The sequence below is a fragment of the Schistocerca gregaria genome, chromosome 4, assembly GCF_023897955.1.
Source record: "Schistocerca gregaria isolate iqSchGreg1 chromosome 4, iqSchGreg1.2, whole genome shotgun sequence".
Lineage (NCBI taxonomy): Eukaryota > Metazoa > Arthropoda > Insecta > Orthoptera > Acrididae > Schistocerca > Schistocerca gregaria.
The window spans coordinates 249,803,219-249,827,389 of record NC_064923.1 but is presented as its reverse complement, the minus strand read 5'-3'; the positions used below and the strand labels follow the sequence as shown (position 1 = coordinate 249,827,389).

General features: G+C 41.3%; 1 protein-coding gene across 1 annotated transcript in view; it reads right to left on the bottom strand.

Annotated features, from left to right (window-relative positions):
• LOC126268053 (laminin subunit alpha) overlaps positions 1 to 24,171 on the bottom strand; it is a 380,289-nt gene that overhangs the window by 247,589 nt on the left and 108,529 nt on the right. The window contains exons 12-13 of the mRNA XM_049973485.1: positions 22,712 to 22,876; positions 6,411 to 6,569 (exon numbers count right to left, since the gene is read on the bottom strand). Coding sequence (XP_049829442.1) covers positions 6,411 to 6,569; positions 22,712 to 22,876 — 324 coding nt within the window. The remainder of the gene's footprint in view (positions 1 to 6,410; positions 6,570 to 22,711; positions 22,877 to 24,171) is intronic.

Genomic DNA, 24,171 nt, shown 5'->3' with positions numbered 1-24,171 from the left:
TTTGGAAACCCAGAATCTACTCTGTAGGAATCAACATAGATTCCGGAAACAGCGATCGTGTGAGACCCAACTCGCTTTATTTGTTCATGATACCCAGAAAATATTAAATACAGGCTCCCAGGTAGATACTATTTTCCTTTACTTCCGGAAGGGGTTCAATACAGTTCCGCACTGTCACCTGATAAACAAAGTAAGAGCCTACGGAATATCAGACCAGCTGTGTGGCTGGATTGAAGAATTTTTAGCAAACAGAACATAGCATGTTGTTATCAATGGAGAGACGTCTACAGACATTAAAGTAACCTCTGGTGTGCTACAGGGGAGTGTTATGGGACCATAGCTTTTCACAATATATATAAATGACCTAGTAGATAGTGTCAGAAGTTCTATGCGGCTTTTTGCGGATGATGCTGTAGTATACAGAGAAGTCGCAGCATTAGAAAATTGTAGCGAAATGCAGGAAGATCTGCAGCGGATAGGCACTTGGTGCAGGGAGTGGCAACTGACCCTTAACATAGACAAATGTAATGTATTGTGAATACATAGACAGAAGGATCCTTTATTGTACGATTACATGATAGCGGAACAAACACTGATAGCAGTTACTTCTGTAAAATATTTGGGAGTATGTGTGCGGAACGATTTGAAGTGGAGTGATTATATAAAACTAATTGTTGGTAAGGTGTGTACCAGGTTGAGATTCATTGTGAGAGTCCTTAGAAAATGTAGTCCATCAACAAAGGAGGAGGCTTACAAAACACTCGTTCGACCTATACTTGAGTATTGCTCATCAGTGTGGGATCCATACCAGATCAGGTTGATGGAGGAGATAGAGAAAATCCAAAGAAGAGCGGCGCGTTTCGTCACAGGGTTATTTGGTAACCGTGATAGCATTACGGAGATGTTTAGCAAACTCAAGTGGCAGACTCTGCAAGAGAGGCACTCTGCATCACAGTGTAGCTTGCTCACAAGGTTTCAAGAGGGTGTGTTTCTGGGTGAGGTATCGAATATATTGCTTCCCCTACTTATACCTCCCGAGGAGATCACGAATGTAAAATTAGAGAGATTCGAGGGCGCATGGAGGCTTTCAGACAGTCATTCTTCCCGCGAACCATAAGCAACTGGAACAGAAAAGGGTGGTAATGACAGTGGCATGTAAAGTGCCCTCCACTTCTCACTGTTGGGTGGCTTGCGGAGTATAAATGTAGATGTAGACATTTGAAGAAATACGTTTGCCTCAGATGCCAAGGCTGTATGGAAGGGAACGTTTGACATGGAAAGGATGGCAACTGTCAAAATGTAAGTACTGTTGTTTGTTGGTAGGTTTAATGTGGAAGATAGTGGCTAGCTGGCCTTTGGTGAAGGTGAGATCAACATCAAGGAAAGTGGCATGGGATTCAGAATAGGACCACGTGAAATTTAATTGGGAGAACATATTCAGAGATTCCATGAATTTTACCAGGTCAGCCTCACCATGAGTTCATATGGTAAAGATGTCATCAATGTATCTAAATCAAACCAGGGGCTGAAGACTTAGGGATACCAGGAAAGCCCCCTCCAAGTGACCCATGAAAAGGTTGGCATAGGAAGGAGCCATCCTGGCTCCCATGGCCGTACCACTGACCTGTTTGTATGTCTGTCCCTCAAAGGTGAAGTAGTTGTTAGTAAGAATAAATTGATTAAGGTGAGTAATAAAGATGTCATATGTTTGCAATCAGATGGGTGCTGACTGAAGAAATGTTAAGCAACAGATAAACCTTGTATGTGGGAGATATTGATATAGAGCGAGGTGGCATCAATGGTGACAAGCAAGATGTGTGGTGGGATTGGGATGGGCACAGATTTCAGATGATCTAGGAAATCAATGGTATCTTGGATGTAGGAGGGAAGTCTTTGTACTAAGGGTTGCAGGTACTGACCGACTAAGACAGACATACATTCGGTGGGTGCTTTGAAGCCAGCAACTATAGGAAAGCCAGGATGAATGGGTTTGTGAATCTTAGAAAGAAGGTAAAATGGTGATGCCGCATGGTTTGGGTGAGGTGAGAAGTTCTATGGATTGAGGAGTTAGTTTTTGTGAGGGGCCTGAGGTTTTTAGGAGGGAGTGCATCTCAGTTTGAATCACAGGGATGGGATCTTGGTGGCAGATGCTGCATGTAGAGGTGTCAGATGCCTGGCATAGATCTTCACTAACATACTCCTGACAGTCAAACACCACAGTGATAGATCGTTTGTCTGGTGGGAGGATAATGATGAAGTCATCAGCTTTTAGGGAATGTAGACTGTGGAGTTCTGCAGAGGACAGGTTAGCATCATGTTTTAGGGACCTGAGGAAAGGTTTTTAAGCAATGCTGGATGTGAGGAATTCTTGGAAGGCTTATAAGAGATGATTCTGAGGTAGTGGTGGTGGAACAAGTTGGGATCATGGTTGGAACTATTCAGACAGGGTTCAATGCCATGTTTGGAAAGGTTTTGGGGTTGGGTTGCAAAGTGATATTTCCAATGGTTATTATGTGTAAAGGACAGGAGGTTTGTCACTGAACTACTATCATCAGATGCAGATTTAGGACTGAAAGGGGGACCCTTAGATAATACAGATAATTCAGGAGGGGCGAGTGCTTCAGAGGAGAGGTTAAGGACACTATACTCTTGTGACTCGTTCTTTTGATTATGGGTTATTCTTGGTCAGGGGGGCAGTAGTAGATGCCGTGGGATGTTAAGGTCGGCCAAGCTTGATTTTTAGGAGAGGAGAGGTGGTTGATGGTGTGGCTGTTTAGGGAGCTGCACAGGGACAGGAAGGGAAACACCACTGTTCAGGTAGTTTAGGAGAAGGTGGGACATCTTTTTCAGCTGAAGTCTGGCATAATGTTGCAGTTTGAAATTAGCTTGGTGGATGATACCAGTTAAGGAATCAAGAGGGGCACATAACTATACGATTTTGTATAAGGAGAGAAGTCTGGTAGAGCGGAAATTGGCTGATGCGGCGGGCAGGTCATAGATTAGCTGGGAAGAGCAAGAGATTGCTGTATTTGAAACTGTAAAAGAGCCTGCAAGAGATTGCTGTATTTGAAACTGTAAAAGAGCCTGCAAGAGATTGCTGTATTTGAAACTGTAAAAGAGCCTGGTGTAGATTAGGATTACAACCAGAAACAGGGACTTTCAATGTTAGGCATTTTAGAGTTACTCCCAGGAACAAAAGGTTTCAATAAACAGAATATGGGACCTTAGTTTTCATGGTGCAAAAGCATGTTTTCAAAAAGAATGGATGTAATATGCGATGGGATTCATTATGGAAAGAGAGGACAGTCTGGAGAGTTAGAAATCATGGGAGGGCACAGAAAAAAGCTGAGGGTGGAAAAGATAGAAAAACAGAAGAAAAGCAAGGAAGAATTATGGAAAAAATTCAGAAAAATCAGGAAAATTCGTACAAAAATCATTAATCAGAGGTAATGAGTGGGCGATCTACATGATATGAAAAAAAAATTTGGAAGAAAAGGAAAAAAATTGATTGAGAAAGTCTTGAAAACAGACACATTTTTAAAAATTGGGTAAACAAAAAGAGAAAGTCATAGGAGAAAATGTAAACTATTTAGCTTGGCAATTAAAGAGACTTACGAGACAGCAATGAATGTAGATGAGAATGGTTTGCCAAAAAATAAGCACACAAAAACCTGAAAGAATTATGCATAAACAAGATAAGTGGACGATGGGAAAGAAAATAGCTGTCAAATTTCTGAATAAATTGGCAAAAGATGATCGGGATAAGGCCATGCAGTGTAACAAATCGTAAATTGTTATATGCAAATTTGCATGGACTCACGGCGAGGGTGACCTGCTAAAATTTCTGCAATCTCTGAATACCTTCTCCCAACTAAATTTCACATGGTCCTATTCCAAATTCCATGCCACTTCCTTGATGTTGATCTCGGCCCCACCGATGGCCAGCTACACACCTAACAACAAACAACAGTACTTACATTTTGACAGTTGCCATCCTTTCCATGTCAAACATTCTCTCACATACAGCCTGGGCATTTGAGGCAAACATATTTGTTCGGATGCAGACTCTTCACAGCAATACACCACTCAGCCTTCACTGCACGTAATTACCCCACCAGCCTAGTTAAAAAGCAGGTTCCCAGGCCATCACATCCAATCCTGGTTCTGCTGATCCCTCCAAAAAACAACTTTGGAGAACACCACTGGTAACTCAGTATTATCCAGGTCTGGAATGTGTTAATCAGCTACTTCGAGAGGACCATGACTTCCTAAAATCGTGCCCTGTCTGACATTTTGCCCACCACATCTAGAATAGTTTTCCATCATATACTATCAAAGGGAGAGCCACCTGTGAAAGGACACACATTATATACCATCTGTTATGTAAACACTGTTTGGTCTTCTACATTTGCATGACTACCACCAAATTATCAGTTAGGATGAATGGATAGGCAGAGAGTGTATACTGGCAACTTGCAATATCCTGTTCCAGAGCATTCTCTACAACATGACAATCATGACCTCAGTGCCTTTTTCCCCACATGTGCCATTTGGATTCTTCCCCCAGACACAAGTTTCTCAGAGCTCCACAGGTGGGAACTAGCATTACAACATGTCCTTTGTTCTCTCCACCTGCCTGGCCTTATATGTTAATTACTTCTGTCTCAGCATTTCTTCACAGTAACTACTCTTTATTTCACTCTGTTTCACTTTTCTATATCCGTCATTGTCTTACCTGTCTATTTTTCACCCCCCCCCCCCCCCCCCACTTCCAGTCACATCTGTAATGCACAATGCAGTTAGCTTTCCAACCTCATTAACTCATGTATGACATTTAAGGAGTAATCTCTGTCTGAATATTACCCTGTCTTTCACCTTTAAGTTCACTGGCTCCGAAAGTTGCCAATTATAACAGTCTTTTATGTGAGTGTTCTGCCGCCGCTTGGTGAGTAGATTTTTTATCTATCCAGTTAAATTATTTTGTCAACAACTGATTGTTTTCATTGTTAAATTTAGAACAAAGACACACACACACACACACACACACACACACACACACACACACACACACACACGCACACGCACGCACACTGTTGTTTTCTTGCTTTCATTAAGTAGGCTTTAATAATAGCTCACTGCAAGAAAACATTAACCATCCATATAAGTGAGCACCAGATTGCTGAACAGTTGAAATTGATGTCTTTGTTGTCATAAATTTTTGGCCGTTTCTTACTAATATGTTGTGATTTATGTAGTTGTGGTTATTGTGGGACCTGAGAACACAGATACTTTTATGCAAATATAGACGGATTTCGCTTCTATAGTGACATGAGGATATCACAATGCCTCTTGCTTCCAAACATATCGTCTGCCTGCCAGTCTCATTGGCTGTGCAGAACCAGCAGCTGACACATCCCCTTTCATTCCTGTCACGTCCCTGTGAGTGTCAACAACATTGCAGCACAAAATACATAAGTAAACCACCAGCCCTTATTAAGACTTTTACCTGCAGAACTATTTTTAAGTATCTGTCCAGTTTTAAAGTCGATTCAATTCTGAGTACAAATGAATTCAGCCAAAGTGGCAGATGTTCCTAAAATGCCAAAGTATACAGTATAGGCCTCAATGGTTGGCAACATGACATAATTTGTTGCCCACTTGCTACTCCCCTCCCCACACTCATCTAGTTCTCAGCCAAGCTGGTATTACAGTTCCCCCTCCAGCCATTCGATAGCACTGTGTTTGAGCAACTATCAAACACAGACCGCAATGTCTTCTAGTGTGCAAGTCATGTGTAACAACAGCAACCAAAATACATAAATAAAAGATCACAATCATGACTCAGTACAATTCACCAACTTCGCTCGGCCCGCTATCTGCTGTTGGTACTAGCTCCAGATGGGTCTTGCAGCTGAAATGTATTCTCGTGACAATATGATTTATTTCAAGCCAAAGCTTCATCTATAAGAGTAAGGTTATCCACATACACTCAGTTAAACAATGTAAACACATTAACATCAGCAGCAATAGTTTCATCTGCAAATGTAAGACAACCCTGTATTTTTCAAATGATGCATCTGGGGAGAAAACCTCGTCTTATGATAGGGTAAATATGGTATATAGACCAGGTCTGACTCGCAGGTCACAGTTTATACATCCCTGTTATGGAGAGTCTGCTTGGCAAGCCACTTACAAATCTGAACCTATAAAGATTTTTATCTAAAACAAAGTTGTCTGTTACTGCCTAACTATGTCCTGCTACCCTTATGAGGGACGACAATGGAGGAAAGGCACAAGGTCAATTGCAAGAACTCTACATGTCCCCCATCAGATGTACATTATATAACAAACATCTAAATCCCAACAAAACACAAAAGAGCAGAATTTTTATAAACATATTTTCTACTCACCGCTGCAACCAAACAAGTTTTCTTCCTTCAAGTTGTATGTTCCATCCTTACATTCATCACACCTTCTGGAACCCACAGATGTCTTGCAATAACATTGACCTGTTTTAGTGTCACAGACTCCAAGTCCACCCATAACACCAGGAAGATAGCAGTCACATTCTGTAAATATAAGAAAATTGAAGCTCAAATGCAATGTCATTTATGGGGAACTAGAGTTTGAAGTATTTATACAAAATAGAGAACAATTAATTGTTCTGTTTACATTCTTATTCTTTAGCCTCTTGAATCCCAGTCACTTCATGTATTCAGGTAACGATATTACCTTTATCAGTGACATGTCACTTAAAAGATCTTCAAGATCTGCTACATCTAAACAGCTGCAGTAATTACTATTTTACATGAACTAAATTGATAATTTATGTAGCTTATTAACATTCCATCATGCATCTAGGCACTTCTGCACAGTACTGTAAGTTCCATTTTAAAGTTTACTATGAAAAGCAACTACACATTTTCTAAATAGTATTTGAGAAGTAATATGACAAGCATTTTTAGATTTAGCATTCAGTAATGCAACTTGCATGGTAAAGTGGCTAGCAATGCTAAAAACTGATGCAAGACTTACTGGTGACCACCTCAAACGTCTGACACCTCGTGAGAAGCTATTTTAATTAACAAATAGTGACATTTAACATGTAAGTCAATGAAGTGGTGTTAAGATGGGATGCTTACAGAAAGCTTTGTGATACAGGAGAATGTAAATGGTATTCTACAAGAATTGTAGGAGATTCAGAAACCAACAGATAAAAGAACAATACAAACTACATGCATTTCTTATATACTTTTCATATTTTTACAAAACAGTGAAGGTGCCTGTCACTCTTCAAGCCTTCCCAGAGAATATATTCAATATACAACTTTCAAATCTGCTGTCACATTTTGAGTTAACTCACAATATTTCCTCCAGGCAAGTTTTGTAGAAGTTTTCTTGATAAGCTTTCTACATGTTTTTGAGGGAGCTGAATTCGAATTTTCTAAGTCCCACCAAAATTTTAGCCCAGAGATGGCTTAAAAATGAGAAAAGACACCCTTTCCACTTTCCACAAAATTGACTGTTTATAAAAATAGTGTGCGTGACATTTTTCGTCATACTGACATATGGTGCATAGTGCGTGTTGAAGTTAGCATAATTTCCAAGCTGAGGAGGTGGTCCATCTCAGGGCCTACCCCCTGTGCCCTTACCATACTTGATTCCACATCCATTGTCAAATTCCTTCCTCCAGTAGCATCAGAGTGTTATTGGAGTGGACTGAAAGTTGTTTATGAGATCGTCCTCAGATGGTTGCTTAGAATATGTCGGTAAATTCAGTTTGAGTGTATACTATAGCCATACACAACGAGTTAAAGTGAGACATTTGTTATATGTGATGGTGTACTGGATGATAGGAGAAAAGTGTCATCACTTAGTTCCAAAGTGGACTTGAAGAATGTCCTTGAAACAAGTAGAAGACGATGGATGGGATAGCTGCCCTTCTGAAGGGCAAGATGTGGTTACGATTTGTGAACCATGTTAAGGATATTATATTTAAAAAATTAATTGCTGAGGGGGCTAAGAAGGTTGTGGCTGGTTGCAGTCGGGAAAAAAAACCTCAATCTGCTCAAGCATATTTTGATTTCAGAACCAACTATTTTTGTGTGGCTTGGTTATTATGCAAGAATTTCTGGCTCAGTAAAATCAACTCCCAGCAATTGATGGAATTTAGTGTGTGCAGAAGCTTTGGCTGTGAGATACTGTTCTGTACCTTGCAGAGAGAAAACAATGAATTAGGATGCTCAATAATTTGGTCTGTTCCTGATGTGGTTGTAGGAGGTGCCAGAGCCAAAGCAGGAAGGGAAAAAAAAAACAACAGGGGATGATGGTGCCACATAGCAAATTTTTAACTGCCTCAGTGAAAATGATAAGGAGGGTTAACTTTCCCTTCTGCAATTAATAGACCATATCCACAGTGACTACCATCCCAAAGTGAAGACAGTAAAAGCTCAACTGTTGAAGAAGTATGGAAGTGCTGCAGGGACTGCTTCACTGGTGAAGAAATCAATTGATTTTTGTTTCAAAACCAATGAGTACAAAATTATTACAGATAGTTGATATCAATAAGAAGGTCGTCTTTAGAGGAAGAGCATCGACATTTGCCTGAAACAGCAGCAGATGCACTTCTTGAAGATACGCAATTGGAGGTTTACAACATAAAAGAATATCCCTCTCCAGACCAGTTTCTTACAAAGAATGAAGTCCTCATCCCATTTACTGTCCAAAATTTCATTAATCAACTCTCGATGAAGAAGAAGCCAAAAAACCTGAATAAATGGATGGCCAAAAGTATGGCAACAGCACACAACATGGTAGCACCTGTCAGATCTAACTCTTTCTTGTCACCATTGCAAGATGGCCTGACCACATTCCTCTATAAGACACATGGCTGTCAGAAACTAGTCAAGGTACTGTCTGCTTTAGATACAGTGCCTGCTAAACAGAAGCAGTACACTGTCAGGTATCAGCAATAGTGGCGAAGGGACTGGAATTTGATCCATCCGTCTTGTTTCAATTTGTTTATAACAATGCTGACAACAACATCCAAACTCTTCGTGGAAATAATAGTTCCCACGTAATGGTGGAAATGCACTGTATCACACAACATGAAGCTAAGCCATATTTCTCATTTTTGTTAGTGTTATAATTTCCCATGACCTCATTACTGTAACAAACACTGTATGATGGTTCCAACTCTAATTATTTACCCACTATATGGTATGAACCAATATTAGTCACCTATTGTCTTACTTAGCTGTAGCATACCCATCTACATATTCTCATTTTGCTTATGAATCAATCAAAGATGGAGGCAATGGTGCACGAAGCATGAAGAGGATGAAACTTCTTTGACAGTTCATTAAAACTGTTATAATAAGAATAATAAAATATTTTGATAATTATTATTATTGTTACCAAATTCAAAGTAAAGCATAATTATTACATCATTTACAAAAGTTATTTAGAACATCTTTTAACTGTAGTAGTGGTGAAAGCTTTCATTTTGCCATTTGAATGAACATTACAGCATAATGAGAGGTGAGGAATTGGGTTTTGGTGTTGGTGCCCAAAATTACACTAACTTCAACATGTGCTATACGCCATATGTGTGATCCGATAAAAGTACACAATAGAAACTATTTTATGGCCAGTACTTACCTCAGCTCAGTACAGCCGATAGAAACACAAAAAACAACCGAAAATTTAAGTTCCTAGCTTTCGGAATAAATGTTCCTTTGTCAGGGAGGAGAGAGGGGAAAGAAAGGGAAGAAGGGAAAGTAGATTTAGTTACTCACAACCCAGGTTATGAAGCAACAGGGAAAGGAAAACAGGGAGGGTAGCAAGGATGGAGGCATGGTTGTCAGAGGGAAGCCAAAGATATTCTACTGTAGGTACTGTGCCAGCTTCAAACCAAAGAGGATGCATACAGAAGTAAAGAGGTGTATAGTATAAAGATGTAGGATGAAAAGATGCATGAATGGCTAAACAGGAAAGGGGAAGAGGAGAAGACTGAAAAGTAAATGTGAGTGAGGTTGTTTAACGTAGGTTCAGTTCAGGGGGATGGCGGGATGAAAGGATGTGCTGGAGTGCAAGTTCCCATCTCCGCAGTTCAGAGGGACTGGTGTTGGGTGGGAGAAACCAAATGGCACATACAGTGTAGCAGGTTCCTAGGTCCCTAGAATTATGCTGGAGGGCATGCTCCGCTACTGGGTATTGGCCATCTCCTAGGCGGACAGTTCGTCTGTGTCCGTTCATGCGCTCAGCCAGTTTAGTTGTTGTCATACCAATGTGAAAGGCTGTGCAGTGCTTAGATGACAGATGTAACTGTCATCTAACTATCATTTACATCTGTCATCTAAGTTTGAAGCTGGCACAGTACCTACAGTAGAATATCTTTGGCTTCCCTCTGACAACCATGCCTCCATCCTTGCTACCCTCCCTGTTTTCCTTTCCCTGTTGCTTCATAACCTGGGTTGTGAGTAACTAAATCCACTTTCCCTTCTTCCCTTTCTTTCCCCTCTCTCCTCCATAACGAAGGAACATTCATTCTGAAAGCTAGGAACTTAAATTTTCGGTTGTTTTTTGTGTTTCTATCGGTTGTACTGGGCTGAGGTAAGTACTGGCCAGCCCCTCTATCTCTTTGTTAGTAATTGTTTCACATCTTTATATGAGATTTTCCATTAATTAGTTAAGCTATTTTATGTAAAATTTTACACTCTTTTTTCCACAGTCACCTCCGCCCAGAAAAATGGGTCATTTCTAAGTTACAAGTGAAAAACCAAAAAGTCCCATATTTTTGTGTTTTTTTTTTGTTTCTGTTTTTCATTTTTCACCTGACTACCGGTAGAAATTTGGATGGGACTTTGAAAATTTTGATTCATCACTCTCAAAAACATGTAGAAAGACTGTCAAAAAAGTGTCTCCAAAACTTTCCTCTAAGAATCATCATTTGACTGGACTACAACTGAACATTGACAAGTGGCCATCTATTACTGCTGGCAGATAGCTATGGCCAATGTCCTCACTGTTATTGGTCTGTTATGGAGGTGGCCTGTTTGAAAGCCACACATGCATGATCAGATTGCTTGCAGACAGATGACAGTAGCACACTCAGTGGCCCTACTGCTAACTGAGCTGTGGCCTCCTGTCTAAGTGCCAGTTAACCATTGCTGTTGCCTAGTGTTGCTAAGACCAGGAGTTAAATCACAGCACAGTGAAAGATCCATTTAGCAACAGACTAAAGCCAAAAAAGAGTTTCCTCTGGACAATCAAAGCAATTTGCATTGTCACCTTCTGCCTGATGCATTGAATAGTGGCAAAACAAGACACCCAGACGACATACCCCAAATCAAAAGAAAGATTTTGCTGATTTACAACTAGCTTATCAAAAGTGAAAGAACTGAATAGACTGCAAACTGGATTCATGCAGCGCAAACCGAACTTGAAGTTTTGGCGAAGGTGAAGGACTTCAAATTGTAGATCTCCTCTCGACCACCCAAAGTTACCTGTAACCTGCAAACTGGCTGACCTAATTTCGGCAAATGCCTCAAGAATCAACACTGCCAAATTCTGGGCATCGAAATTCATATTATATGTATAAAACCTTTGTACAACCTGTAAAGACATTGTAGATACACTGACTGACAAAAAGAGTGAAGCAATCAGAAGACACGGTCAGACATTGGTGTGGACCTGCCGAGTACTCTTGTGAGACAGCATTTCCAGCACCTAACAGAATTTGAAAGGACCTTTGGGTGAGTCTCCAATTGACAGCCAGTCAAATTGTGCAATATTCAGATTCTAGAGCATTCAGGTATTATAGGTGGCCAGGCAATGGAATACATGGAATATGAAGACGTGTATTCATCAAGGTTCTGGCTGACCTTGTCTGACATCCGTAATGGATGATTGCCAGACTGTGCACCAAGCACATTGTAACCCTTCATATGTGCATCTGCCATGCAATAACAAATAATGAACTCCCTGCAACATTCTGTATTATCTCACCATTGGTCAGGGACTAGCAGCAGCTGGACTAGGGAATTACCATCCCATGTTTAGGCTGCCAATCATGACAATACAAATGGCTGTTTTGGAATGGTTCTATGACTGGGTAGCATGGACTGCTGGTGAATGGCAACACACTGCATTCAGCACCAAGTCCCAGTCCTGCAGTATCCCAGATAGTCAGCTACTATGGCAGTGATGTGGGGAGAGGTCCTATTCTTCTATAGTTTTTAAGAGGTACAGAAGTATTACTCCTGGCACTATGGTGTGGGGGGCCACCAGATATGACTTTAGATCACAGCTCCTAGTGACTGATGAAACTCTGATGGCTCAATGGTACATCATGGACAATCTGCATCCTCATGTGTTCCCTCTCATGTGACACTACTGTTATGCCATTTTTCCACAAAACACATAGAACCACAAAACAAATTGAGTAGTAAGCTTAAATGGATAACATTAGGTATAAAAATTTCTAATGCCAGGAAGAGGCAAATCCACAATGAGCTGTAATATAACAAAACTAAGCATTTTACTGAGTATGTTACACATTACAAAGCTACACTTAAAAAAGTTGTGAAGACATCCATACAAACACAAACAATAAGTTCATTTTACAAAATAAAAATAAGACAAAGACAGTGTGGTTGGCTGTCACATCAGAGTTGGACATCAGAGTTAGTTGTCACTAATCTCTGTGATTAAAGTAAGTGAGGCACAAAGACAAATGTTGATGTAGCAGAGAATCAGAGTAAAAGTAATTCTTTTGGATTTCACTAAAAAGCTGAATGTCTCACAGATTTAATCCTAGAATGGTCAGGCTTGCTCTGTGAGACCCCACTAGTTTTGTTTTACTGAATTTATATTCTAATAGTTGCTGATCTGACTCGAGCACTTTGCTAACTTCCTGAAACCCAAGAGAAAAAGCATGTACATTGTGAATGAGGTTTTGCTTTGTTTGGTCACTGTTTCGCGTTTTGCTTTGTTTACTCGTTGTTTGAGAGTCTTCCAAAAAGCATTTGGGTCTGTGAGACCCAGCCTGACCATTTATGTTATTGATTTCTGCCAGTGTGTTCCCATTTTTATTCTGATGTAGGCATATCATTGAGTTACTTTGCAAACTATTTGTAAAGTCCTAAAACTAAATTATCATTGTCGATTGTTTACAATATAAAATAACAAGAGGAAATCTTTCATACAGTGAAATTTATTCTGTTCTGATGTGGACCCAGACTTTGAAATAAATAATGATCACAATAGTAATAGTGAAATAAGTTGAGATGTAGAGGAAGATGTTCCACCACCCTCCAGCACCAATGCAGCTACTGTTGTTGATTCGTGTACAACTCCTGTAATTGATCATCTATGCACTTTTATAAAGGCAGGAACAGAGCAATTGAACGGAGAAATCTTGTTTCCCAAAAAAGTGTTCAAACAAGATGTCACAACATAGTTTCCACGCATTTGTCTGGAAGTATTCCACACGAGATGGATGTACATTCACCATTAGAGCCATGGCAGTTACTTTTCAGCAATCAATTGATTGATTTAGTTATCAAATCAACCAATTTATACATCAACTCGGCCAATGAACACACCCGTCAACTCCTATCCCAAATCAAAGTCCTCAATCTTTCCTCTCCCACATCCACACCGGCTGTACATAGCATCCTCCTACAGGCCAACCGCAAATTAGAACAACATGCCACCCTCCACCTCAAAAAACTATCCAATCTCCTGGTTTCCCACCTCTGGAAAGGCAACTCACTCACCCTCCACAACCTTTCCAACAAACCTCAACCTCCTCTCATTGCACACAGACCCAGTCTCTCCCATCTACTCAATCTCCCACTTCCAGCTCCACTCCCACCAACACCTCAAAATTCTAGTCAACACAATCTGGAACCACAACACCCCAATTCAGTAGTTAACCTTTCCTCCAAACCCCTCTCCCAATCCGAAACCTCTGTCCTATCCAAAGGCCTCACCTTCAGCCCCACTCCCAGGTTCAACCAAACTGCCCTTGTCAAGGATTTACTGTCCTACACTCGTAGTCTCTGCTGGAAATATCACTTTGCCACGAAGAAAAACAATCCTGATTACACTCCTAATGATCCAACTCCCCAAGACTCTATCCAAATTGAACCCTGCCTGCAACAGTTCCGTCCTCCATCACAGCGGGACCCACCTCCTCTTCCTCAAAATCACCCTCTCCAAACCTTCCAGGAATTTCTCACTTCCAGCCTTGCCTCTCAATCTTTCTTGAAAAACCTTAATCCTATTCCCAACATCACCACAGCCAAATCCCAGGCTATCCGTGATCTGAAAGCTGACTGATCCATCATCATTCTTCCGGCTGACAAGGGTTCCACGACCGTGGTACTTGATCGTCGGGAGTATGTGGCTGAGGGACTGCGTCAGCTTTCAGACAACTCTACATACAAAGTTTACCGAGGTAATCCCATTCCTGATGTCCAGGCGGAGCTTCAAGGAATCCTCAGAACCTTAGGCCCCCTACAAAACCTTTCACCTGACTCCATCAAACTCCTCACCCCACCGACACCTCGCACTCCTACCTTCTACCTACTTCCTAAAATTCACAAACCCAAACATCCTGGCCGCCCCATTGTAGCTGGTTACCAAGCCCCCACAGAACGTATCTCTGCCTACGTAGATCAACACCTTCAACCCATTACATGCAGTCTCCCATCCTTCATCAAAGACACCAACCACTTTCTCGAACGCCTGGAATCCGTACCCAGTCTGTTACCCCCGGAAACCATCCTTGTAACCATTGATGCCACTTCCCTATACACGAATATCCCGCACGTCCAGGGCCTCGCTGCAATGGAGCACTTCCTTTCACGCCGATCACCTGCCACCCTACCTAAAACCTCTTTCCTCGTCACCTTAGCCAGCTTCATCCTGACCCACAACTTCTTCACTTTTGAAGGCCAGACATACCAACAATTAAAGGGAATAGCCATGGGTACCAGGATGGCCCCCTCGTATGCCAACCTATTAATGGGTCGCTTAGAGGAAGCCTTCTTGGTTACCCAAGCCTGCCAACCCAAAGTTTGGTACAGATTTATTGATGACATCTTCATGATCTGGACTCACAGTGAAGAACAACTCCAGAATTTCCTCTCCAACCTCAACTCCTTTGGTTCCATCAGATTCACCTGGTCCTACTCCAAATCCCATGCCACTTTCCTAGACGTTGACCTCCATCTGTCCAATGGCCAGCTGCACACATCTGTCCACATCAAACCCACCAACAAGCAACAGTACCTCCATTATGACAGCTGCCACCCATTCCATATCAAACGGTCCCTTCCCTACAGCCTAGGCCTTCGTGGCAAACGAATCTGCTCCAGTCCTGAATCCCTCGACCATTACACCAACAACCTGAAAACAGCTTTCGCATCCCGCAACTACCCTCCCAACCTGGTACAGAAGCAGATAACCAGAGCCACTTCCTCATCCCCTCAAACCCAGAACCTCTCACAGAAGAACCCCAAAAGTGCCCCACTTGTGACAGAATACTTCCCGGGACTGGATCAGACCTTGAATGTGGCTCTCCAGCAGGGATACGACTTCCTAAAATCCTGCCCCGAAATGAGATCCATCCTTCATGAAATCCTCCCCACTCCACCAAGAGTGTCTTTCCGCCGTCCACCTAACCTTCGTAACCTCTGGCTCCTACCCTTGCAACCGCCCCCGGTGTAAAACCTGTCCTATGCACCCTCCCACCACCACCTACTCCAGTCCTGTAACCCGGAAGGTGTACACGATCAAAGGGAGAGCCACATGTGAAAGCACCCACGTGATTTACCAACTGACCTGCCTGCACTGTGACGCTTTCTATGTGGGAATGACCAGCAACAAACTGTCCATTCGCATGAATGGACACAGGCAGACAGTGTTTGTTGGTAATGAGGATCACCCTGTGGCTAAACATGCCTTGATGCACGGCCAGCACATCTTGGCACAGTGTTACACCGTCCGAGTTATCTGGATACTTCCCACCAACACCAACCTATCCAAACTCCGGAGATGGGAACTCGCCCTTCAGTATATCCTCTCTTCTCGATATCCGCCAGGCCTCAACCTCCGCTAATTTCAAGTTGCCGCCGCTCATACCTCACCTGTCTTTCAACAACTTCTTTGCCTCTGTACTTCCGCCTCGACTGACATCTCTGCCCTTACTCTTTGCCTTTAAATATGTCTGCTTGTGTCTGTGTATGTGCGAATGGATATGTGTGTGTGTGTGTGTGTGTGTGTGCAAGTGTACACCTGTCCTTTTTTTCCCCTAAGGGAAGTCTTTCCGCTCCCGGGACTGGAATGACTCCTTACCCTCTCCCTTAAAACCCACATCCTTTCATTTTTCCCTCTCCTTCCCTCTTTCCTGACGAAGCAACTGCCAGTTGCGAAAGCTCGTAATTCTGTGTGTGTGTTTGTGTGTTTTGTTCATGTGCCTGTCTGCCGGCACTTTCCCTCTTGGTAAGTCTTGGAATCTTTTTTTTTAATATATTTTTCCCATGTGGAAGTTTCTTTCTATTTTATTTACAATTTCTATAATGATTAAGTTATAAATAATTATACAAGTGACCCAAATATGGCTAGGCCTGCAAGTTTTGATGAACTGAGGACATATTTTGGCCTACTTTACTTAGCTGGAAAACTGAATGGTAGTAAAATGAATAGTGTAAACTTTTGGAATACAGATGAGATCGGAATAGAAATCTTTCAAGCAAGTATGTCATTAAAAATGTTCAGATTTTTGACTCACTGCATCAGGTTTGACAACATCCATATAAAGGAAGAAAGAAAAGCACAAGATAATCTTGCTACCATAAGATCCATTCTTGATGTGTTTGTCTCCAACTGCAATGTATATTACTGTTTGTCACTTGTTATGTGTTTTATTTATTGGGTGCCACAGAAGCAGCCCGACCAATCTTGAAACTATTTTTTTGCACAACTGTTCTAGGGTTAAGAGGAAAAGTCTCAATAAATGTGCGTCGTCCAAAGAGTGAGGTGCCAAGGCAATGTTGGTTACCTTGTGATGAAACTACAAGTACATAAAATCACTGTCAGATGCAGTGACAAATAAGCGAAGTTGGCATAGACACCCCCACAAGTTTCCATTCACCACCACATCAGCATGATTGCTTACATCTGAGCACAGTGCTGCTCAGCACAGCCTGCAGTAGTCAACACCAATGACGACAGCATTGTCTCTCTACTGTTGTATTAGACAGAACTCTGCATAAATGTTTATTGTCAGTTGTATTCTGTGAGAAGAGACTAGTGTCTTCTTCTGTATCAAGAGATACATTAATGTTCAGTGACAGTAACAAATACTCATGACATTCCTGTGGACATGAATTGTTACAAAGTTAATTATTTCATCTTGTTCAAGTTGTGATAAGGCGATCTAATATTTTATGTGCTGTAGTGTCATCTTAGCTTCTCCAAGGAGTAAAGCTAAGAACCCATCACTATGCCAATGAGCACTATTGCATGAGGTACAACAAATGTTGACAAGTCTGGTCATTTGTACAGACTTCACTACCTGATTACAAAGTCAGCAATGCTGTGTGCATGTTGTACCTATGCATTGCCTGCCCTGCATTTGTCTTATGTATTTTGATTTTTTGGTATGTCAAATAATGTGTTTAAACATCTCTGAGCTGCCACAGGAATTGCCTCAGATGGAATGCCTGCTGCTCAGTGCCCAACAGATGGCTACATTACTATCACAGCAAGCACCACCATCACTGGTTGTTGTGCCCAAGATTCAGCCATTCAGTGATAACAAAGAGGATGGTCAGAATATCGGGTGCAGATGGAGGCCCATGTTGCTGCATACAATATTACAGGTATGGTGTGCAACGCTTTTCTGCTTTCAATGGTCAGAGCAAAAGTGTACTATCTGTGTTCAAAACTGTACCTCGATTCATGTCCAGAAACTATTAGTTACGATGAACTTGTTAAGCCGCTCAACGAATTATGCTCAAATGAATGTCAATGCAGCAAGGGTTAAATTTTTTGCGGCTAAAGAAGCAGCCAGCATGAACTTTAAAACAGTGGATTGCCAAACTTAGATGGCTTACATGACACTGCAGGTTTAAATGTTCTTGTGGATTCAGTTATAGCGATGCTGTGTTATGCGATGAAGTCATGCAAAATGTGTCAGGTGCACGTATTCGCCCTGCTGTTCTCAAATTGGTGCATCACAATTTGGAAACAGTTCTGTCTATCATGTAATCTCAAATAACTATGGACATGAGTGAGATCAATTTTGAGGCTCCATGTGTTTCCATTGTCAAAAGTGCACAGTCACTCAGTCTAAGGTTCATGTTCATGTTAAACTGAATGAAAATAAAGCTCAGACTAACAGTAAATGTAAAGGCAGAAACTTGTAGTCTTGTGCTACATGAATTGTATTACAGAAAACTGTGAGGAAGTCTTCTCCTCAGTGCTTTTCAAATCATGATAGAAAAGATTTGAGTGTTGTGACACAAAGTATTTCCAGTTTGGTAGGCAAGATCGTAATCAAAGAGTCTGTTTACAAGGCAGCCCAGGCTTGGGCCAGGGACAGCGCAGGGCAGGCACACGGCTTCAGCGAAACAATCAACAAGTGCATGTTGTGTCGGCATTATCATTAGAGACAGCACAATTGAAGGCTCACATTTCCATGTCACAGAAATCTTCTGCTGTGGTACACAGACAGAAGAACAAACTTTTTGTGCAATTAAGACTAGTTCAAAAGACAATTAAATTTTAGTTAGACACAGGTCCATTTGTTTCCCTTATCAGTAAGGATCGGTAATTCACAGCTACAGAAGTCTATTTCTGTTTCGTCCCTATATAACAAACATGACACATCAGTGCTTGGTGAGTGTAGTTTGCGAAGGACCAAAGGTTTTGAAGGGCACAACACTGTTAAAGACAATGTGCAACCATTATTTTTGCTTGCAAAACCTGTCCCCCATGCAAAACATGACTGAGTTGTTTAGGATGGAAAGACAATGGGGTTATCCAACCAATTTCTGCAAGGCAGTGGGCCTCACCTTTGGTCGTTCTCAAAAATTTATCAGAAGGTTTACATTTCTGTGTTGATTTTGAAGCCACAGTAAAACCACAAACTGTCCTGCATTCCTTTCCTCTTCCACAACTGGAGAAATTAATGGACAGATTGGAACAGGGAAGATTCATTTCTCAGACTGACTTATGTGAGGCATGCTTATAGCTATTGCTGGATGAGCAGCCCATGTGAAATTTTGTGATCAACACTCCCCTGGGTTTGTTCCAGTTTCAAAGACTACTGTTGGGAAGTGCTTCAGCTCCTGTTATTTTTCACTGGATTGTGGATGAATAATTAATAGCAAAAGTCCTTTCTTGTACAAACTATCTGGAAAATACTGTTGTCACGGGTCATACATCTGCTGCTGAACATTTGGCAAATTTAGACTACTTATATCAATTTATTTCTGCAGGTGGCTCAAAGCCCAACACGAAAAAGTGTTCCTTCTTCAGCAAAGAACTTTGCTGATTTGCACTTGTCTGGTTAATGATCTGCCATCACCCTGTAACATTACGGAACTCCAAGCTGGCATGGGGAAGCTTTTGTATCATATTAAATTCATTGCAAACACTGCATAGATTGCTGCTCTACTAAACTGACTATGCCAGAAAGTTGTTCCCTTTGTGTGGTCCCACAACCATCAAAACGCAATTCAGCAATTAAAGGACATACAAGTCATCGTTGTTTGATTCATTTTGATGCAGATAAGCCTGTTGTGTCAGCTGTGGATGCATTTTCTTATGGGATTGGAGCTGTGCTCTCCCACAGAATAGGTTCTGCTGACAGGCCGGCCTATTGCTTATGCCTCAAGAGACCTTAACAAACCACAGCTAATTACAGTCAGCTTGAAAAAGAGGGGTTCACCCTTATCTATGGTGTTACCAAGTTACACCATTTGCACAGTTGGAAGTTATACAGGTCATCAGCCTTTAATGGACACGTTCAATCCTTCCAACCCTGTCCCATTACAGACAGCACAAAAAATGTAATGTTTGGTACTGATATTGTCTAATTATCTGTTTGAGTTGTTGTACAGGCCCACTGCCCAACATTCAAACACTGACTTGTCGTCTTGGTTACTGGTCAGTCATCTGAGGAAACATGATATTGAATCAATACTCAGGATTTTGAAAGTCTTCAAAATTTTCCTTCGAAATTTCAGCATACTGCCACAGCAACTGCTTCTGACCCAGCACTTCAGGTTATTTCTGCAGTATTTGTTCCACGGGTGTCTGCTTAGTTTGAAAGAAATTCTCTTCTCAGTGGCACGTTGCTATTTTTATTTTTTTATTTTACATAATTACATGCTATGCGCATGAACAGGAGTTATGCTGTTGCATACACAGAATGACACTGCATGTGTTGTGATTCCTCATTCCTACCAGCAGGAAGCTTTGTTTTTATTGCCTCAAGGACACTGGGGAGACATCATTGAACTTGGCAGGGCATGGACACCCAGACTGAGCAAATGACATCTCATTCCAAGGTTTGTGCGGAACATCAATCAGCTCCACTACAATGCTTCTATGAGTGGCCATGTCCATCCAGACTGTGGCACTGCGTCCATACTGATTTTGCAAGTCCATTCTGGAGTGCATGATAGTTTTTGGTGACAGAACATACAGTAAATTTCCTTTCGTTGTCCCCATGATATCCATCAATTCTATAAATATCGTATTGGCTTTGTCTTCATTTTTTGTCTTCAAGGTTTTCCTCAAGTTCTTGTTTCGGACAATGGACTGCTATTCACGTCAGCCGATTTTCAACAGTCTTGTGCAGGCCAACCACACATACCATGTGACTACCGCTCCTTTTCACCCTCAGTGTAATGGTGAAGCTGAATGGATAGTTCAAAAGTTCAAAATTCACATGGAGAAATACATTCCTCCCACACATGGGAACAAGTCTCAAAGATTCTTCTTTCTTCTAATCACTCCTTGCCTCGATGGGAAGTCACCAGCAGGATTGTTATACAATTGTTGCCATCAAACCCAGCTGCATCTTCTGCAGCCATCACAAAAACAATTCAATCCAGCAGGTCAGACAAAATTTCAGCTGCAGAGTGGTCTTCTTAAATGCTTTTGGCAAGAAACAGCATTGGGAGCATGGTGTCACAATAAAAACCTTAGGACCTTCTTGTTACACCATACAAGATTCCACTCTGCTGCATCAGATTCAGCAGAATGATCTGTGATGCTCTTACATTTATGTCAGTGGTTCTGCCCACATATCCAACACCCCACTGGTCTCCACAAAAGCAGTCATTTGTGCATCTCTGCCAGCCATGGCTGGCACTATTCAGAATCACACCCATGGATATCGATGTTGCACCGCCACTGCAGTGATTATCTCCACCAGTCGCGGCCAGTACTGTCCAGAGTGGGTTGTTGTTGGGTTGTTTTTGGGAAAGGAGACCAGACAGCGAGGTCATTGGTCTCATCGGTTTAGGGAAGGATGGGGAAGGAAGTCAGCCGTGCCCTTTGAAAGGAACCATCCTGGAATTTGCCTGGAGCGATTTAGGGAAATCACGGAAAACCTAAATCAGGATGGCCGGACGCGGGATTGAACCATTGTCCTTCTGAATGCGAGTCCAGTGTCTACCCACTGCGCCACCTCGCTCGGTGTGCCCAGAGTGGTGCCCACAGAGATGGTGCTCATGGAGGTGGACATTGTGCTACCATTGTTGCTGCCATCACCAACATCGACATCTGTCCTGTGCTGATGTCTGTGGAGACACCACCACCAAACGGATAACATGCCACCCCAGAAGATCTTGCTTTTGCCTGTGTTATCTGCAACTCGCAACATGGATACCAGTGCACAGACATGGAGCTGCCATCAGCTGTCATTCTACTCCGTATCTTCTCATCTACATCCACAATCAGTTCTTTCTTCTTCCATCGCTATGTGACACAGCACTATAAAAAGATGGAGCAGAGGTTTGTGAGGGAGGAGTGTGGTGTCATCTAAAAATCGGAGTGCCATGGCAAGGTTGGTACCTTGCTATGAAGTGGTAAGTAAGCACAGTCGCTGCTGGATGCAGTGATGAATGAGCAGTGTCAGCGAACAAACGCCCTCAAGAATTTCCACAGGTCACCGCATCAGCATGCTTACTCAAGTCTGAGGGCACTGCTGCTCAGCCTAGTCTGCAATCATTGCTGAAGATGACAGAGTTGTCTCTCTATTGAGACAGCAGTTCGATAGTTGTATTAAACAGAACTCTGCATATATGTTTATTGTCAGTTGCACTCTGTAAGGAGAGTTAAGTGTTTTGTTCTATATCAAGTGATACATTAATGTTCAGTGACAGTAATAAATAACCATGACACTCCTGTGGACATGGATTGTTACGAAGTTAAGTATTTCATTTTCTTCTAGTTGGTATAATATTTTATGCATTTTAGTATCATCTTGGCCTCCTCCAGGAGTATAGCTAAGAACCCATCACTGTGCGGACAAGTGATATTTTGTCCATTACAACAATAAAGGATGTTGAAAATGTTGCATTAACATTAAAAATAACAACTCTGGTAGATGGAGTAAGATAACGCCTACAATGATTAAAACTGTAAGCTTAAGTCAGAAGTTAATGAAGTGAAAAATAATTACTTTCACAGCCATCTGGATTTGAAGCCTGCAGGTTCCAAAAAAGAGGTCGGCACTCATTACAGATCCTTCCTTGGACTCTATCCTTGCACTGGCAGAGTTCCCCTGGAGGAACAGACCCACAGCCAGCGAAAGTTTCCACAACCCCAGCAGGATCACAGTTGCACTCTGAAAAAAAAAATTATGAAGTAATAAATTATAGAAAATGTAGTCTATTCATATTTTACACAATACTTACAAAAACATATCTGACAATACAATCAAGCTTTCACAGAAATTATCTGAATCATTTTACAGTACTTAGCTTGCATATACCTCATATCTCAAAAACGACAGTGTGACTGCTCATTTCTCTTTAATACAAGGGTTACTCTTAACCGGTTTGCAAAATGTCAGACCTAAAGCCCCACAACTGTGGGCATATCTACCACTCCCATAAGGTGGTTAAACATCACCTCCACCATATCATATTTTGTTCAAATTTGTTAAGTTCTGAAAGGAAGATATGTACATTTCTAGCCCACAAATTTCTATGCAGTGTAAGTAGAGCCTCTTAAGTGATGTCCATAAAAATGTAAAAACGCATCATTTCAAAAATTTTGGCCACTCTTGAAATGTTGTAGGTTAAAGAATAACTGTTGTAAAGCTTAAAACTTGGTAATATGACTGAACAATTTCCATTGTAAACATTATGCAAGTTATACATCACTTCATTCAAAATGTTTGTTCCAGATGGTAATCAAAGTGGTCGACAAATTTTCTCACTACAACACATTACACAGTTTCTTAGATAGTAGTTTGTTTATAAAACCTGCAAGCTTTATCACTTTTGCATATACAGTTTGTGACACGGGGGCGAATTCAGCTAAAAAAATTGGGGACTTTTTAAACTTGCTGCACACTTTTTGTTGATCAATATATAAAAAAGCATTCCTTCCTCTACAAAATATAAATTTTATGATTGCTTTTCCCCCCAAAAACTTTACAACTGTCCAGTAAGGTTCCCAACCAAATTACAATCTTAGAGATTATGTTCTAAGATTGTGCTAACTGTTGGGAAGAAATAGTACATGCATGCACAAATTTAGTATGGTGTTAACAAAAAATGAGATATAAAGGTTATTCTGTAATTTTTCTTCTTTTATAAACTGGCTTACATAAGTTAAAAAATAATGGCAGCTAATAACTTTAATCAAAGTTTATTTCTGCAGATGATTCTTCTTATTTTTGCTTTGAAAATCTGGTAGATTCAGCAAGAGAAGCAGACATCCCAAAATTTGCTTCTGATAATCTGGGTGATTCAACTAGCCATTTGGTTACCTAACATTATAGGGAAAAGGCTGTAAACTGCAAATGGAACTGTAGTTGAGTCATTATGGTTCAGTGACGTATCAACAGTCTGCCTTTATCATGAAGCAATTTTGCTGACAGAACTTAAATCTCTGCAGAGATCACATTTGAAG